This window comes from Achroia grisella, unplaced genomic scaffold (assembly GCF_030625045.1).
Source record: "Achroia grisella isolate CSIRO2021 unplaced genomic scaffold, CSIRO_AGI_Agris_v1 utg848, whole genome shotgun sequence".
NCBI lineage: Eukaryota > Metazoa > Arthropoda > Insecta > Lepidoptera > Pyralidae > Achroia > Achroia grisella.
The window spans coordinates 613406-632360 of NW_026713041.1; the positions used below are offsets into that span (position 1 = coordinate 613406).

At 43.0% G+C, this 18955-nt stretch overlaps 2 protein-coding genes across 2 annotated transcripts; one reads left to right on the forward strand and one right to left on the reverse strand.

Moving 5' to 3' along the window:
* Positions 1-1361: 1361 nt before the first annotated feature.
* LOC131852401 (ATP-dependent (S)-NAD(P)H-hydrate dehydratase-like) lies at positions 1362-4126 on the reverse strand. Its single transcript, XM_059203076.1, has 2 exons — positions 3734-4126; positions 1362-2120 (listed from the first exon to the last, which is right to left on the reverse strand). The coding sequence occupies exons 1-2, from the start codon at positions 3977-3979 to the stop codon at positions 1383-1385; spliced, it is 984 nt and encodes a 327-aa protein (XP_059059059.1). The 5' UTR covers positions 3980-4126; the 3' UTR covers positions 1362-1382.
* A 950-nt stretch (positions 4127-5076) lies between these two features.
* LOC131852365 (muskelin) lies at positions 5077-17119 on the forward strand. The gene is made up of 14 exons (XM_059203038.1): positions 5077-5257; positions 5745-5957; positions 6419-6620; positions 6947-7139; positions 7666-7850; positions 8260-8380; positions 8861-9087; positions 10772-10935; positions 12057-12201; positions 13027-13215; positions 14964-15122; positions 15499-15738; positions 16015-16227; positions 16867-17119. The coding sequence occupies exons 1-14, from the start codon at positions 5178-5180 to the stop codon at positions 17113-17115; spliced, it is 2580 nt and encodes an 859-aa protein (XP_059059021.1). The 5' UTR covers positions 5077-5177; the 3' UTR covers positions 17116-17119.
* The last annotated feature ends 1836 nt before the right edge of the window (positions 17120-18955 follow it).

Genomic DNA, 18955 nt, shown 5'->3' on the forward strand with positions numbered 1-18955 from the left:
CGAAAAATATTTTACCACAGATTCAGAAAAGGTACAGATTAGATCAACAATAAAAATTCGATTAAAATATTTTTCAATCGAATTCATTCGAAATGTTATTTTTTAGATATATAATAGCCCCAGTAACACATATTTCACAATTTAATCTATCCTTAAATATAGTACACAATATTTAAGGATTTTTTAAAAGAAATATAAGTACTAATATAGAAAGTTTTATATTTCACCAGATCATTTGTATTATATCCATTCCACTTATTACGATTAAAACATCAGTTGTGGTGTAACTTCTCTTTTGTATCTGTCACTAACTTCTCATGAATATATTTGGTAACAAGTGGTATAAAATAAGTAGATACTTAACGCAGTATTACATTTCTGGGGTCAGGAAAATTAACTTATACCATATCCAAAGAGTAAAGTAAATATACCAAACCATATCGCAATTCTCTAGCACCACCAAAGTATAGATGGCGTTACTGCGTTCAGAAATTAAACTGTAAGTATATAGTTATATTATGATTGTATTGTTAGCGGTTCTTAATAAGACACGATTCTTAATAACAATGCTCCTAACGGTTGTAAAACCTCTCAATTTTCAAAATAAATTATTATAATAATTATATACACTGTTATTTGTTTATTTTTAAATAATGTATTTAAATCTGGTAACAGTTAATTAAATAATATTCTTTTAGTATTATTGCTCATCTACTTAGTGCTCTGCAATTTGGTTACTGTTTTTTAAGTTCTAGTAGCTTATTTTTCCTTCTAGTAACTCAGACATGATGAAATTAATGTCAAATTATTTAAACTGTTATCGTGAATTTCAAGTTTCCCAGGAAGAAGACTTTACCATCAATCTAACACGGTACATTCCTAACAACGAGCCCACCTTTACAAACAATCCCTTCCCTCTCAGTCGTTAGCAGAACATACCAGTAAATAGATAGATGGATATTGACTTATTCACATTAATAGTACGAAAATAATAGATAATTTTTCAATAAATCTTTCTGTACCACAAAACAGCAGTAATTCAGTGCTATTTTTTGAGGAAGTGTTTTTTTTTCAGGAACCGTTGCTTTTCTATCACTACCTAGACCACTTTTTGAACTATTCAAAGTTAAAGTAGTCTAAGTAGATAGATACCTTCAATAAAATATAAATATACTTTTGAAAAGTTTGAATAAATAAGTATTAATTCATTATGTATGTAAATGTAATGGTGCTTCTGTGCTACATTCTAAACGGGAAAAGGAACGAACTTTATAGGTCAGTAGTGCATAATACAATACATAATAGTCAGAACAAAGATAATAGGATTGTAGGTAATTGGAAGTAAAAATGTTATATCTGTGTAAATATTTTAATTTTCAAATTTAATCTTCATTTATAAAAAGGCTCTCAAAAGAGGCATGAATGTATTTCAACATGTCAGAAGCTGTTAAACTACGGCCATATTCAGCATATGCCTTAAAATTACATTCTCTCGTAAATCTTGCAGCTGCGAAAGTAGAGACGCTTTGTGCCAATTGGGGAGTGTTTCTAATTTCACAAACGTTAGACTTTAGAGCCCAATTGTATAGAGTACCTAATGCACCAGATAGAATGTCTCCTTGACCACCTACTCGTCTACCAGAACCTCGAAATGTTGATGTCCATGACCATGATAGCAAATTGGAATTGTATTGATCTTCACTACCTTTAACCAATACAGTCACGTCATCTCCCCAATAATTATACCAGTTGCTGGCACTTGTAGCTTCCTTTAAATACCGAGCTTCTCGGTGATTCGGCGTCAAAATAACTCCAGGACTGGGATAATGTTGTAAAACTGATAAATTTTTAGAAATCGCATATAGACCATCAGCGTCAATAATCAGTGGTTTCCGTATATTTTTACATTGAATAAGTATTTCATTTATTAATTTTAATGTCTCATCTTCTCTACCTAATCCTGGACCAATAATTATTACATCCATCTTCTTTAATAATGCATGAATTTTAGTTGCAGTATTTGCATTAAGATATGGATAAACTATTAGATCAGGACTATAGGCTTTAATGACAGGGGCTGCAGTTTCTGTTGTAATAACATAAACTAAATCTGCTCCAACCTGGAAATATTTTTTTTTTATTTTATAAATAGTAACTTTGTAGGAATTAAATAATAAATTTTATTCTGTAAAAATAATTTAAGAAGTATAATTTGTGGTTTATTGAAAACTTTTTTAGTAAACAGCTGGCCTAATCTGTACAATCTATACAATTGATTTGAGCGTTGAAAATTTTATGTTTGATAGTTTTTGTTTTTGTTAGTCTACTCCTAAAATTTCAACTTTCAACTCATAATTATATTAAATTTTGAAATATAAATTGAAATACGTGAAAACAGTTGTGTTTTAGCTTTTGAAAAACACTTTCGACATCTTCTCGGAGCGGCGTTTTGTTATTCGTTACATTATTCATTTTATTTTGTTTTTAAAAAGCGAAGCCAAATAGCTCGCTACTGATGTCTTTCACTACACTCGTACACTCGGACAGGAGCGCTGACACCGAAAGGAGAGGAAGTCTGTGTGTGAGTGTAGTGAAAGGGTTACAAAGTAAGTTTTCTGGTGGAGCGATTGGAACTCAGAAATCTTTATTGCTTAAAATTGACATGGATCATTTAGGTTAAAAGTATAAGGCGATCGTGAACCGTAGTAAAGAAACAATGCAATCAAAAATAATACAGCTAACAGAAGAGCGAGGGAAGGGGGCTCGGGAATGCATAGCAAATAAATGTCAGTCGTAAACTAAATGTGTAGGTTAGGTTAGAGTGTAATGATTACACAAAATAAAACTAGAGCGTTGGTACGCACAGAACGAAGCCCCCGCCCCGCCCCGCCCAAGTAAGGGGTATCCGCCAAACCCCTCCGCCCAAAATCTATTAGACATATTACAAAATGCGTCCAAATCTTAAAAAGTTCAAAATTTCATAAAAAAATCTGCGGCATTGCAGCCCCCTCCCCCATTAAGGGGTTACCTGCCCCCCTCCCTCCGTCGCCGAAACCTATTGTATATATTGTACACTTTCCTGTCCTAATCTTAACCTCCTCACGGGCCCACCCGTTCCACCCCGACACCGTCCTCGCCGGCGAAGACGACGACCTCAAACACAATATCGCGCATTCAACCGGGCGCTAGTGCGCCCGGGCGTTCCACTCCGGCGCCCCCGGCCGCCCCTCCGATCGATCCCCCGTCCAATTCAAACGAGGATCGAAATTACGACGGCCTGAGTCGAGGTTCGAGCCTTTAGTGGTGCCCTCAGACTAAAGTCGTATCCGTCAGGCAGGAGTTGGCCTTCAGCCGCTCTATAAGTCTTTCCGCGCGTCCGGTGAAGCTGTTACACAATCTTTACATAAATTTCATTAGATCATTATTATAGCTGTTCCCGAGACTTCAACCGCGTGGAATTTAACTTTTTTTTTAAAAAATCAAGAAGCCTAAGTTTCTCTTTATTACATCAGCTACCTGCCAAAAAAAGTTCCGTCAATATCGGTTGCAGAGATTAGCCGGAACAGACAGACAAAAATTTTAAAAAATATTATTTTAGTGTATACCGTACATATATACGTATCTTATTTATATTCATATGCATGTAGTAAAAAACGGTTATTTCAATATTACAAACAGACACTCTATATATAAATGCGACCGTAGATAATTAACAAAAGTAATATATTTAAACCTTTAAAGCAGATATCGCTGAAAAATATGGCGCTCCAGTGTATTCAACAGATCCTCCTATGATGCCAATCCTTCCTGCGTCACCCTTACTTTTACCTTCTAATTCAGGAATAATAGCTTTCATGAGTGCTGTTAAATTCTGATCTTTTAGCTCATGGAGATGTGTACACTCATTGGTAACGTTTCGTGACACACAAACTTGGACAATTATAAAAAAAACAAGTATTGTTAAGTACCACATATTCATTTTATAGCTATAATATGTAAATAAAATTAATTAAAAAATATTGTGATTTCGGCGAAAAAATTACAAATACAAACCAAATATTCTTTCCTAAGAACTAATGAATAGGTGCTAAATAATATAATCAACTCATTGATTACTTGATCGATTTTTTTTCTTGTTTTGACTCTTTTTTTTTATTAATATGTTTTATGGCTTTGGATACAAGCCCTTTCTCCCTCCAAGTTATAGCCTAATTTAAAGTTTTACAATATAAATTACAAAAATTAAAGTCAATGTCCAATGTCAAATAATAATAGACGCGTATTAAAAAAGTAGTAATTTTGGAACAGGATTACAAGATCAGGGAGAGTTGAAAATTGTTGGGAAAAATACATATATTATTAATAATTCAGTAGTACATATATATAAAGAAGATATATATAATGTATATTCACAGTTTTACATTTACTTATTACGAAATCATATAATCATTACATAATATAAAACAAAGTCGCTGTGGCTGTCTGTCCCTGTATTCTTAAATCTTTAAAACTACGCTAGGAATTTGAAGCGGGTTTTTTATTAGATTGAGTGATTCAAGAGGAACGTGTACGTATATAATACATGTACGAAGCCGAGCGAATAGCTAGTACTTTATAAACAGAAAAGTCGCAGTAGTTCAATAGCAAATTAGTATTAATTGGAAGTGGGAGTTTTAAAGTTGCTAAGGAATTGTACAATAACGAAAGGTCATACAAGGGACAGGAACGGAAAATATAGTTCAAATCTTCGATAACAGAGCTTTCACAGATGGCGCTATCTATTATATGAAATCTAACGAGATGTACCGGCGCACAAGTGTGGCCTAACCGCATTCAAATAATTATGCTAGTCAATCTTCTGCTCAATTTCATCAAAAAATGTGGTTTAACCGGAAAATTGATTTGAATATAATGATATATTCTACCTTTCAATTACCGTAATAAGCACAATTGTGCTAAAATAGGAGATTTTTACTTCAACCTTAAAATATGTTTAAGGTTTGCAACCTTAGTACACTAATGTCACAGATTGACTGTCTAGTCCAGAGGGTCTAGTCGAGTCTCTGTTACCATTTCGGTTCCTCTCTCTCTTAGGTCTGTAAAATCCGTCAAATTTAATTTTTCTTGCGACCAAAATTTTAATAACAATACGTTTTACATGAAAGTTTGTGTCCAAAATGGATGATAAATATGAACCAATTAAACTATCTTACACCGTACATAAATTCTCAAGTTATTCTGCCAATTACGTACCAGAGTAAGTGTTTTAGTATATTTATGTAAGGATTAAAAATTACCATGAATATTAGATTGGTCCACTGAATTTATATTATTTAACTAGAGTAGCTGGAATCGCCGAAACCTAATATAATGTATACATATAATACACCCCGTATTATGTTATTATCAATATTATTTATCGCCCATTTTAATTTAAGTAAATGGGAAACCAATTATAAAGCTTTAATATTTCTAATCAATTTATTTCTGTAATTTCTTTATTTTTATAGCTGAATTTACTCGAGACTTTGTTTATGCGACTACGAAATACGTATGGTTTAGCAAGACATCCCGACTCTACTATGTACATGCTAAATTTCATAATAAAAATTGGGTTAACCAAAGTTATGGTGATGAAACTTGCAGGAGATAATATTATTTAGTTTAATAAATTAACAGTTTCACATTTATGATATTATTAAAAAAAAATCAAACATATTTTAAATAATAGCATTAATTTTCAGAAATATTATGGTAAACAATCCATCAGACCAACTGTCACGATGGTTCACAGACAGTACGACTTCTTCACAGTTTATTTTATTGAAGTTGAAATCACTGTCTATAGTGGTGTCAATAAAATTTGGCAAATACTCAAAGGCTCATGTCAGCGACCTTAAGAAATTTCAAGTTTTTGGTGGTACTGATGAGAATAATCTGTCATTGTTATTATCAGCGTAAGTATTTATATTTATCTTTATTAAAAGATGTATATGTATTATAAAACAAAATATGGTAACTTTATGTTACATACTTGTCTACAACTTCAAACTCATTTTTTCAACAAACTGACTTATTCTAATAAATTCTGTCGAAACTTTCATTTCTTGGTAATAACTTTCCATGTAATGATAGTTATATAACTAATGACTTATTTTAGACAAAGTAAGAAGGAAAGCATATATGTTAACTGTAGACCTCATATTTTAAACTTATAGGTTTACCTTACCTACCTTACTTCCCATGATTTATGAGTATAATTGTTTATATCAGTCGTGAGTGTTTTTTATATATATCTATGTATTTATCAGTTATCTAATAAACAAACCATAATACAAGCTTTAGCTTAACTTAGGACTAGATGGCGCTATGGGAAATCTGAGATTATTATTATAATTAACAATTTATTTTTGAACAGTGGACTGAAAAAAGACAGTGCTGCAGAGATATTTAGACTACGACATCGAACTGCGGAAGGTCTATACTTGCCTATTAGATATCTCAAAATAGTACCACTACAGTCTTGGGGGCCAGCTTATAATTATACCATATGGTATGTTGAGCTGAGAGGCAGGAATCAGGATGAACTTATCAGCACAGCAATGGAGACTATTAACTTAGTATGTCTATTCATATTTTATATAAGTAGATAGAGTGCTATGAAATTATCTTCACTCTGAATCTGGAATGCAGATTATTTGGTAGCTCCCTATTTTGTATATGATACATTTTTCTGTGAAATAGTTACTCAAATTACAGTGATTAACTGGAAAAATTAATTTCCTATTTCTTTTTTTAATATTTCACAACTACAATATTTTTTAAAATGTATATTTTTTTTACATCTGCTATTATAATTTGTCTGCATAAATAGCTTATTGACTATATTCATATAAGAAATACTTTCTATTTAGAAAGTAATCCACTATTTTATTTTTGCATATAGAGAAAAGAAGAGGAAGCCGTAAGGATTTTATTGAAGCATTTACGCAGGCGTCGATATAAGGATGCATTTGAGGCACTTTCCCGTGAAAGTGGTGTGCAATTAGAGGGACCATTGCAGTCGCGTCTGTGGACGGCACTTGTTGAGAATGGAGACTATGAGCTTGCTGAAGAGATAATGGAAGAGGCTCTTAATGGTAGGTTCACATCCAGGGTATTTGTTTGTTGTTAATTGCTATAAGATATCCATAAAGATGTATAACTTTGTGTTATATCGCAACATACGCGATAAGGCCCTTAGATTAGTTTTATATTATCATCAAATATAAGGGTATCAGGTCGAAATAAAAATATGACAGCTTTTTTAGAAATTGCTTGTAATAATTTAAAATTACGATTTTTTTATGGATGATAATGAAATGGTGCACCTGCCTGCGCTAACGATTTACGCTGGCGGTGCACTAGTGGAGGATGATAAGATGAACATGAGGTTGGGTCAGTTAGCCCATCGTGACAAATTCACTACGAATTTATCACAATGGTAATGGTTATCAATATATTTTGCCAAAATGTTATTATGAAACTTGACTTGGCCAAATTTTTTTTCATTTCCCAAACCCTTCACAACACACATACACAAACAATAATATTTGTTTTCTGTCCTCACTCTTAATTAATATTAGCAAATATGATACATTTAATGTTCAATATGATGTGGTTTAGAGGGCGAGTTTTCGTGGTACCTGTCGTGGCAACCATACAAGCCTGAGTGGCGCGAGATGTCTGCGTGCTCCTCTCAGGTAGAGGAACGTTTAAGTAGCGCGGACGCAGACACGCCCGCGCCGCAGCCGCGCCCGGCTGATCTGCTTGTTTGTGCGGATCGCGACCCACGCCCACTCCCTTTACCTGTATGTATACCACATTATTGTTTCAACAGACAGTCATTAAGCAATACATTTAATAGTAGTTATGCAGTCTTCATTTAACTTATAAGTTGGGAGTGTGTAGAGCTAAAACTACTAAAGTAGCTAGCCACACTGCTCCCTGGAATTACATTCATCAGCATTTATACAATATTTATTTTCAATTGAAAAAATTGTTTATTATTTCCACCATGTTTTTTACATATGCTTCAGAACTTTATTGTACCTAATTGTAACTATAATTTTAAGGTTTTAATTAAATTAGTACTACAACAACATAATATATTGTGTGTTATTCACAAAAACATAATATATTGTGAATTGATAATAATTTATGTAACGGATATGACTTCATTTTGTAACTTTAAAGTAGTACTTTTCTTGTACATAATAGGAGACGGAAGGCGCGGCTGCGGACGAGGGCGAGCCGTGCGGCGCGGGCTGCGGCGGCGGCGCCTGCTGCAGCAAGCCCGGCCCGCGCGGCGGACACCAGCTAGTGGTCGACAGTATCACAGGTCTGTACCTACTTATTGCACCTGAGAAATACTACAGAATTTCATAGGTGTAGTATTTTTCTTCTTAAATGGGTTTAAACATATATAGACCAAAAGTGATGACTAAAATTTTAGTCTGCCTCAGTAGTACCTCAGTCTCACCTATCTCAGCTGCCAAGCTTACTTTGTAAACTGTTTGTAGAGTAATACAGTCAAGTTACAGGATAGAGATATGACAATTTAGTCCTTTAGAATGTGAACGAATAAGTGTCGATTACAGTACACTATCATGTCCATAATGCTGTAGATTTATATTACTGCTTACTCTCAGGTGGGCTTTCATTTAAATTGAATAAACCAAAGTTTTGCATAATATGTAAAATTTTAAAGCACTTAAAAAATATGACTATGAATGACATGACATAAATGTACCACTTACATTTTATAATTGTACATACTTCATAAAGTTAAGTTCGATACGAAAGTGAGGTGTGTGGACAGGTACGCTGTATCTTTTCGGCGGGTGGAACGGTACGGAGGATCTGGACGATCTGTGGGCGTTCGAACCGGCGACGGAGCGCTGGACGGCGCTGTGTCGGCACAGCGGCCGCGCCGGCGGCCCGGGCCCGCGCTCCTGTCACAAGATGGTGCTGGACGCCGCGCGCCGCCGCCTCTACACGCTCGGCCGCTACCTCGACAGCGCGCAGCGCCTGCCCGCCAACATGAACGTAACTAACCTCACCGCTAGCCTCCTCTACTCGCACCCTGTACACTGTACACTGTACACAGCCCGGGCCCGCGCTCCTGTCACAAGATGGTGCTGGACGCCGCGCGCCGCCGCCTCTACACGCTCGGCCGCTACCTCGACAGCGCGCAGCGCCTGCCCGCCAACATGAACGTAACTAACCTCACCGCTAGCCTCCTCTACTCGCACCCTGTACACTGTACACTGTACACAGCCCGGGCCCGCGCTCCTGTCACAAGATGGTGCTGGACGCCGCGCGCCGCCGCCTCTACACGCTCGGCCGCTACCTCGACAGCGCGCAGCGCCTGCCCGCCAACATGAACGTAACTAACCTCACCGCTAGCCTCCTCTACTCGCACCCTGTACACTGTACACTGTACACAGCCCGGGCCCGCGCTCCTGTCACAAGATGGTGCTGGACGCCGCGCGCCGCCGCCTCTACACGCTCGGCCGCTACCTCGACAGCGCGCAGCGCCTGCCCGCCAACATGAACGTAACTAACCTCACCGCTAGCCTCCTCTACTCGCACCCTGTACACTGTACACTGTACACAGCCCGGGCCCGCGCTCCTGTCACAAGATGGTGCTGGACGCCGCGCGCCGCCGCCTCTACACGCTCGGCCGCTACCTCGACAGCGCGCAGCGCCTGCCCGCCAACATGAACGTAACTAACCTCACCGCTAGCCTCCTCTACTCGCACCCTGTACACTGTACACTGTACACAGCCCGGGCCCGCGCTCCTGTCACAAGATGGTGCTGGACGCCGCGCGCCGCCGCCTCTACACGCTCGGCCGCTACCTCGACAGCGCGCAGCGCCTGCCCGCCAACATGAACGTAACTAACCTCACCGCTAGCCTCCTCTACTCGCACCCTGTACACTGTACACTGTACACAGCCCGGGCCCGCGCTCCTGTCACAAGATGGTGCTGGACGCCGCGCGCCGCCGCCTCTACACGCTCGGCCGCTACCTCGACAGCGCGCAGCGCCTGCCCGCCAACATGAACGTAACTAACCTCACCGCTAGCCTCCTCTACTCGCACCCTGTACACTGTACACTGTACACAGCCCGGGCCCGCGCTCCTGTCACAAGATGGTGCTGGACGCCGCGCGCCGCCGCCTCTACACGCTCGGCCGCTACCTCGACAGCGCGCAGCGCCTGCCCGCCAACATGAACGTAACTAACCTCACCGCTAGCCTCCTCTACTCGCACCCTGTACACTGTACACTGTACACAGCCCGGGCCCGCGCTCCTGTCACAAGATGGTGCTGGACGCCGCGCGCCGCCGCCTCTACACGCTCGGCCGCTACCTCGACAGCGCGCAGCGCCTGCCCGCCAACATGAACGTAACTAACCTCACCGCTAGCCTCCTCTACTCGCACCCTGTACACTGTACACTGTACACAGCCCGGGCCCGCGCTCCTGTCACAAGATGGTGCTGGACGCCGCGCGCCGCCGCCTCTACACGCTCGGCCGCTACCTCGACAGCGCGCAGCGCCTGCCCGCCAACATGAACGTAACTAACCTCACCGCTAGCCTCCTCTACTCGCACCCTGTACACTGTACACAGCCCGGGCCCGTGCTCGTACCAGATGATTGCGTCTCTATTCTATTCTTATGATACTGTATGCATATAAATATTGATTGGCGGTGTAATGTGGTGTCCACAGAGCGACCTGTACTCGTTCTGCCTGTCGTCGGGCACGTGGTCGCTGGTGTGCGAGGACACGGCGGCGGTGGGCGGGCCGCGGCTCGTGTTCGACCACCAGATGTGCATCGACACCGACACGCAAACAATATACGTATTCGGCGGACGCGTGCTACCCACCAACACGTTAGTATTACAAACCGATATCATCAAATCGAAGTAATCCGTTTTTCATTATATAAACCAAAGATATATCCCCCGAATATAGTCAGCAGCGAGATATACTTTTTTAGTTTTCCTAATCTGTTTTTCATACATTAGTCCAATCTGATGACTCTAAATCTTAAATTTTTATCCCTATAAATTCATAAGGCTGGTCCAAACAGTCAACTCTCAGGCGCTGTCTGGGAACTTCCCGCTAGTTCTTGCATGTTACAACTTTTAAAACGAGATAACTCCCCAATCCCGCCAGTTCTTTTTTGCGTCCATTTAATTTAGCTTTTACTATAGCATTGTATTTCTTGATTTACAGTTTTAATTTTATGTCCATATACATAAGCTTGATACTTATGTATTGTGGAATATTAAACATATCGTTATATATAAAAATTACGTGTCACGTTGTTTGTCGGCGATGAACTCCTAAACTACTGTACCGATTGCAAATTTGATTTGCACATTGTGTTCTATTTGATCCAACTTAAAAGATGGGATAGCTTATATCTTTATTTATAGTCGCAATATTATTTTATTTAAGAACCTTAACCACAGCAATGCGTGGCCGGGTCTGCTACTTTTTTATAGATAAATAAGTAGGTAAAATTTAACACGAAGTTTTAAAGTATTGTAGTAGACTAATCGTGACGTGGTCGCTAACTATGGGCCCCATCAACAAGCTCAGAGTCACTCAGAGGGCAATGGAGAGGGCTATGCTCGGAGTTTCTCTGCGTGATCGAATCAGAAATGAGGAGATCCGCAGAAGAACCAGAGTGACCGACATAGCCCGAAGAATTGCGACTTTGAAGTGGCAATGGGCAGGGCACATAGCTCGTAGGACAGATGGCCGTTGGGGCAGTAAAGTCCTCGAGTGGCGACCACGGACCGGAAGACGCAGCGTGGGAAGGCCTCCAGCAAGGTGGATCGACGATCTGGTCAAGATCGCGGGAAGGCATTGGATGCGAGCAGCGCAGGACCGATCGTCGTGGAGATCTTTGGGGGAGGCCTATGTCCAGCAGTGGACGTCTTCCGGGCTGCGATGATGATGATGATGATGAGTAGACTAATCTATATGTGTGGTGTGTGTGTAGTGAGGAGGTGGTGAGTCCGCAGTACTCCGGGCTGTACGCGTACTACATCGCGACCAACACGTGGCAGCTGTTGCTCAGCGACAAGCCCGACCCGGCCGTGCCGTCGCCGCAGCCGCGCGTTTCTCACTCCATGCTGTTCCACCCGGTGAGCCAACACATATATACTACTCTAAATTATTTTGTTTGGACCACAGTCATGTTGTACATAGTATTCAGTAACCACAACTAACAATGTCATTCCAAAATATTTTCTTGTTCTATAATTTTTAGGATTTAAGGATCTGTGAATCATTCAGTCAGTTCAGTGGTAGGGTTTTAGTTTTTGTACTTAAGTATGGAATACTTAATACAAAACAAATGTGAATAATTTGAGGATTAATAATGGATAATACAAATATAAAAAATAATGAGAACGTCACTTAAGAATAGTAAACTGCGTCCAATGGGTTTTTTATTTACTTGGAATGGTAAACAGGCTGACGATCTATCTGATGGTAAGTAGTAACCGTCGTCTATATCTCACGTGATCAAGTGACACCCATGATTCGACTTATGCAATGACATTTCAGAAATCTAAAATTCCTTTCACCATGTAATTTCATTGCCTTATCTCGATCCTTGGATCAAAACAGTTTAAAACCTGGTTTGCAACTGCGATAAGTGCTGGCTTCATAGTAATGGGGAATGATTTGATGGGGATGAATTCAGTTTTCGGTTTAGTTAGCCAATCTCTATAAATTGGATTGATTCACAATGGTTACCTGAGGGACAGTGTGGAGGTGAATGTTTAGGCTAGCTGTACAATGTATTTAATATTAAATAAATAGCTTACTAGGCGTTCTTGTATGTTCATATCTTGTGTAACACAAATCGGTGCTAATAGACCACTCAAGACGCCGTCGTTTTGGTCCTCGAATACCGTGTATCTAGCCTGAACATTACTAAGACTCTGGTTCTCCCTGGGCGGCAGGTGCAGCGGCGGTTGTACATCTTCGCGGGACAGCGCAACAAGGAGCACCTGGCGGACCTGTGGTGGTGGGACGTGGGCTCCGGGGAGCGGCGCGCGCTGTGCACGCCCGCCGCCGGCCCGCCGCCCGCCGCCGGCTTCACGCAGCGCGCCACGCTCGACCCCCACACCGACCAGATGTTCGTGCTCTCGGTCAGCTCCCCCACATACTGCCCGCGGCGCGCCACGCTCGACCCCCACACCGACCAGATGTTCGTGCTCTCGGTCAGCTCCCCCACATACTGCCCGCGGCGCGCCACGCTCGACCCCCACACCGACCAGATGTTCGTGCTCTCGGTCAGCTCCCCCACATACTGCCCGCGGCGCGCCACGCTCGACCCCCACACCGACCAGATGTTCGTGCTCTCGGGTCGGCCCGCCACGCTCGACCCCCACACCGACCAGATGTTCGTGCTCTCGGTCAGCTCCCCCACATACTGCCCGCGGCGCGCCACGCTCGACCCCCACACCGACCAGATGTTCGTGCTCTCGGTCAGCTCCCCCACATACTGCCCGCGGCGCGCCACGCTCGACCCCCACACCGACCAGATGTTCGTGCTCTCGGTCAGCTCCCCCACATACTGCCCGCGGCGCGCCACGCTCGACCCCCACACCGACCAGATGTTCGTGCTCTCGGTCAGCTCCCCCACATACTGCCCGCGGCGCGCCACGCTCGACCCCCACACCGACCAGATGTTCGTGCTCTCGGTCAGCTCCCCCACATACTGCCCGCGGCGCGCCACGCTCGACCCCCACACCGACCAGATGTTCGTGCTCTCGGTCAGCTCCCCCACATACTGCCCGCGGCGCGCCACGCTCGACCCCCACACCGACCAGATGTTCGTGCTCTCGGTCAGCTCCCCCACATACTGCCCGCGGCGCGCCACGCTCGACCCCCACACCGACCAGATGTTCGTGCTCTCGGTCAGCTCCCCCACATACTGCCCGCGGCGCGCCACGCTCGACCCCCACACCGACCAGATGTTCGTGCTCTCGGTCAGCTCCCCCACATACTGCCCGCGGCGCGCCACGCTCGACCCCCACACCGACCAGATGTTCGTGCTCTCGGTCAGCTCCCCCACATACTGCCCGCGGCGCGCCACGCTCGACCCCCATACCGACCAGATGTTCGTGCTCTCGGTCAGCTCCCCCACATACTGCCCGCGGCGCGCCACGCTCGACCCCCATACCGACCAGATGTTCGTGCTCTCGGTCAGCTCCCCCACATACTGCCCGCGGCGCGCCACGCTCGAACCCCACACCGACCAGATGTTCGTGCTCTCTGAAACTCTCTCCCTCCGCTGAACTGACCTTAATGAACTTTGACTTGAAGAGACTTTTATGAGAGCAGACGGACATAAGCTATCTCTTATCTCAATAAATAATCGGGAAGGAGGTTGAATAGGGAATAAAAATGTGTGGAGACGATGTAATAATATTTTACATGTAAAATTTTATTTTTTACTTGTTATTTTAGTGGAAACATGGTCCATAAACGCTCTTACCATAGGGGGGTGTCATTAGTCATTACTCATCGGAACGGGGTTATCGAGTTCTAACACAGTGGTTAACAATTGTAAACTGTTTTAGCGTATTTTAAATGTATAATAATTATAATGAACCCAGGACAATTCACACAACTCCTCGTAGTCCTAAGTTGAAGCAATGCTTGTGTTGTGGGTTCTAGACAACTGATAGAAATTCTGATGTACATATATATATTTTGTAAATACATACATGTTATATAGATAGAAAATACCCAATTTAAATGTTTATACCGTGCGAGAAATAGAATCAGCGACCATCGGAAGTAAGGCGATGTGCTAAACCGCTAGACCACTGTGACCGTCGAATAAACTCTGCTAATATTATGCAATTAATATTTATTTACGTCATTGCAGGGTATGAGCAAAGAGAAGGACAAGCGAGTGTACAATACACTGTGGGTGTTTTCACTGAAGCGTTTGACATGGACCTGCGTGTACCGTAATGACTGCATATCCGCCAACGAGCCGAGGCCTCGATTCGCGCATCAGCTCGTCTACGATCCCGTCAGGAAGGTACTGAATAACCTTATGCATATATTATTTACACACAGAAAGAATATAAATTATGATTTTTTTACCAAAAAATTTAAGTCACTGCTATTACAGAATTGCCTGTACTCAATTGGCGATTATTGAATTTTTATTACGATATTTTTTATGAAATAGAAGTAGCAATAATTTTTATTCAAATAAACTTAATATAAGCACTTTCGAATAGTCACATTTTTTATTTTACCACTAATTCGGAATGCAGAACAATATATATAATATGACAATTTATATCAATATTCAAAATCTTACCTCAACTCTTCCGTTTTCTTTCCCTAAGAAGTCGTGCCCTCGTACCATTGCGTTTTCAAATTAATGTACGTGATGTGAATTCGTACAGATCCACTACCTGTTCGGCGGCAACCCGGGCAACCAGAGCAACCCGCGGCTGCGGCTGGACGACCTGTGGGCGCTGCGGCTGGTGCGCGCGGACGGCGCCAGCCTGGTGGCCGGCGCGCGCGCCGCGCTGCGCGAGACCTGCTACCGGGAGATGGCGGCGCAGCCCGCGCGCGGACACCTCGCGCTGACCTACCTGCGATCCCACGTCGCCCCTACGCTCGACCACTCCGACCCGCAACAGGTGCTCGCCTCCACCCCTCAGTGGGTTTCTCAGTCTTATATATTTTAGATGTCAACAACTGAATCAACTTGCTTCAGTTGCGCCGAGTTAAGTTCATAATGGTGAAGTGTACCTGTGAAATTATATAGTACAGATATATAGATAACAGTCCACATTCAGAAGTAAAGGATGCGGTACTGTCGATCGTCAGAGAAAAAAACAAATACGATGTCGACAGCTACAATTTAACAATGTTGCCAACGAAAATGACAAAATACAAACTGCGTATGCGCGCAGGTGACGCGGTTCCAAAAGCTGGCAACGGTGCTGTTCGCTGGCGAGGCGGCGTGCGGGTGCGGGCGCGCGGCGGGCGCGGGCGGCGCGGGGGGCGCGGGCGGCGCGTGGTGCGAGCACGAGCCGCGGCCGCTGGACGCGCGGCGCGCGCGCGCGCTGTCCCGCCGCCGCGCCGAGCTGCCCGCGCACGCGGACCTCGCGCACGCCCTGCAAGCGGTAATTATTTATTTTTTATTAAGGGGGTTGGGTAATAATATAATGGTGGAGCCCGCCTGCGCTAATGGTTTACGCTGGCGGGTCACCAGTGGAAGATAATAAGATGAGCACGAGGTCAGGTCAGTTAGCCCATCGTAGTCTATCGTGGTAAATTTACCATAACGATTTCCAGGGGAAACCATGTGAAGATCAACCTGAGATGGTACATTGCTAGCAATAGAATTATTAGTCCACAATTCTAATAATCCACTTCCCCCCTTGAAGTATTGTCAGGTGCTTTAGTTTATGTATATGTACTACCTGCACTGCGACCTAAATAGTACTGCTGTGATCGCCCTTTTTTAAAGTTCGCTGCCTAGAGTCACAGGGGCATGAATTCTTAAGATGCCAGTGGTAACTCTACACATTGCTCAACTGTTTAATGAACTAGGACGAATATGAAATGTCTGTCTCCCTATCTAAAATAAATTTAGTTAGAAGACACATTTACACGTTATAACGTATGGATTTGCCATCTTGTAACATAGTGGGTGGCAAATCAAAGAACTCCTTATTATGATTTTATTGTACCAGAGATGTTAGATTTAGAACATCTTAACATACTAACATGTAACTCGAGTGTGATATTGTACTGCACAGGTGCTGGGCGCGGAGGACAACGCGGCGGAGATGGAGGCGACGATGCCGTTCGAGACGATATCGGCGCCCGCGCCCGACACGTGGGAGGTCGGCGAGGACGCGGACGAGGACGAGGCCGCGGCCGCATCCGCCGGCGCCGTGTGGTGCGCGCGCGCCGCCCGCCTGCGGCTCTACGACCGGCTCGCGCGCTACTTCCGGCCCAGCACCGTGCCGCCCGCCGCCGACCTCGCCGACCTCGTGCGCCTCTAACTGCGGCTCTACGACCGGCTCGCGCGCTACTTCCGGCCCAGCACCGTGCCGCCCGCCGCCGACCTCGCCGACCTCGTGCGCCTCTAACTGCGGCTCTACGACCGGCTCGCGCGCTACTTCCGGCCCAGCACCGTGCCGCCCGCCGCCGACCTCGCCGACCTCGTGCGCCTCTAACTGCGGCTCTACGACCGGCTCGCGCGCTACTTCCGGCCCAGCACCGTGCCGCCCGCCGCCGACCTCGCCGACCTCGTGCGCCTCTAACTGCGGCTCTACGACCGGCTCGCGCGCTACTTCCGGCCCAGCACCGTGCCGCCCGCCGCCGACCTCGCCGACCTCGTGCGCCTCTAACTGCGGCTCTACGACCGGCTCGCGCGCTACTTCCGGCCCAGCACCGTGCCGCCCGCCGCCGACCTCGCCGACCTCGTGCGCCTCTAACTGCGGCTCTACGACCGGCTCGCGCGCTACTTCTGTACGTAGAGTATTAGCTTAACTTACTACTAAATGCATTTGGAAAGTATCAATAGTAAACAAAAGAAAGTAGGTGTCGATAAGGCTACGGTACCGGTTTACCATCAGCTAGGCCTTAAGCTTGTTTCCCACCATCATAGTATAAAAAAAAAACAAAGTGTTGTGAATTTCAAGTTCCAAGAACTTGGATAGATCGACAGTATCGATAGATTATTAGTTTTTCATCATCTTTATACCGCGGGGTACATATTGGCAATGGTTGCTGTCTTTTGATTTTATTTCTCTAAATATTGCTTGTTATACTACTATTCGTATAATTCTTTATAAATCGATTCGATCGTAAATTACGAAATAGTATAGTTATAAGACATTTTTGTTGATAGATACCCAAAAAAAGAAAAAAAACTTGTCAAATTTTGCTCAACACCATTTTTTCCACAGCGGCTGCAGTTGGGAAATAGTAAAAAAAGTATATCGAATTTATGTAACTTACATATAACTTTTAATAGTTTTTTCTTCTAACAATGTAAATAAACCCTTTAAAGTGTTTCCAACCAGCGGTTACAATAACTGTTGTTTTGAATTTCTAATTTTAGGAAATATAAAATATTAATTTGTAGTATCCCCAGGGTGACTAATAAATTAAATTATTATTTTTTAATGTGTGATTGGTATGAATTTATAACGAATACTTTCTTTTAAAGTATGTGTGGGAATGCAATGGTGGAGTTTTAATTTAATGACGTAAATAAACGTTTATATAAAGTAAAGAAATAGGAGTGTTGGTGAAATTATTGTGTTATTAGATATATTCCTCTGTCTGTTTCAAATTAATGTCACAGCGCGTATATAATCATAGAATAAGGATTCTCAATATCTATTAAGTAGATTCTCAATACTGCCAGTATCACTATTACATTTTTTACTGTTATGTCCATACAAAAACTGTATCACAGTATCTATATTTAGATGTTATTAGTGGTGTATCTTATATATAAAGATCATTTCTAAGAAGCTGACAATATATTACATCGGAGACGCTAAAAGTGCGTCTCCGAGGTAATACGTTAATAAGATATTAATAATAATCTAATTACCTTTCTGTTACCTCAGTTACACTAAGGTAGGTAGGCATTATGAACTGTCGACGTGTTCTTTTTTTGTATACGCTTACTTCTGCTCAAACGCAGGATTTATTTTGCTATGGTTGGGGACAGGGGTATAAATAAACTGAAAGCGACACTATACCCCTCAAATAGAAAGAGATGATCATGTTATGTAAAAAATAAGAAGGCGCCGATGTACTTCAATTAACATAAGAAACAATTTATATTGTGTAATTGTAATATGTACGATTAGTGTGTAAGTCATG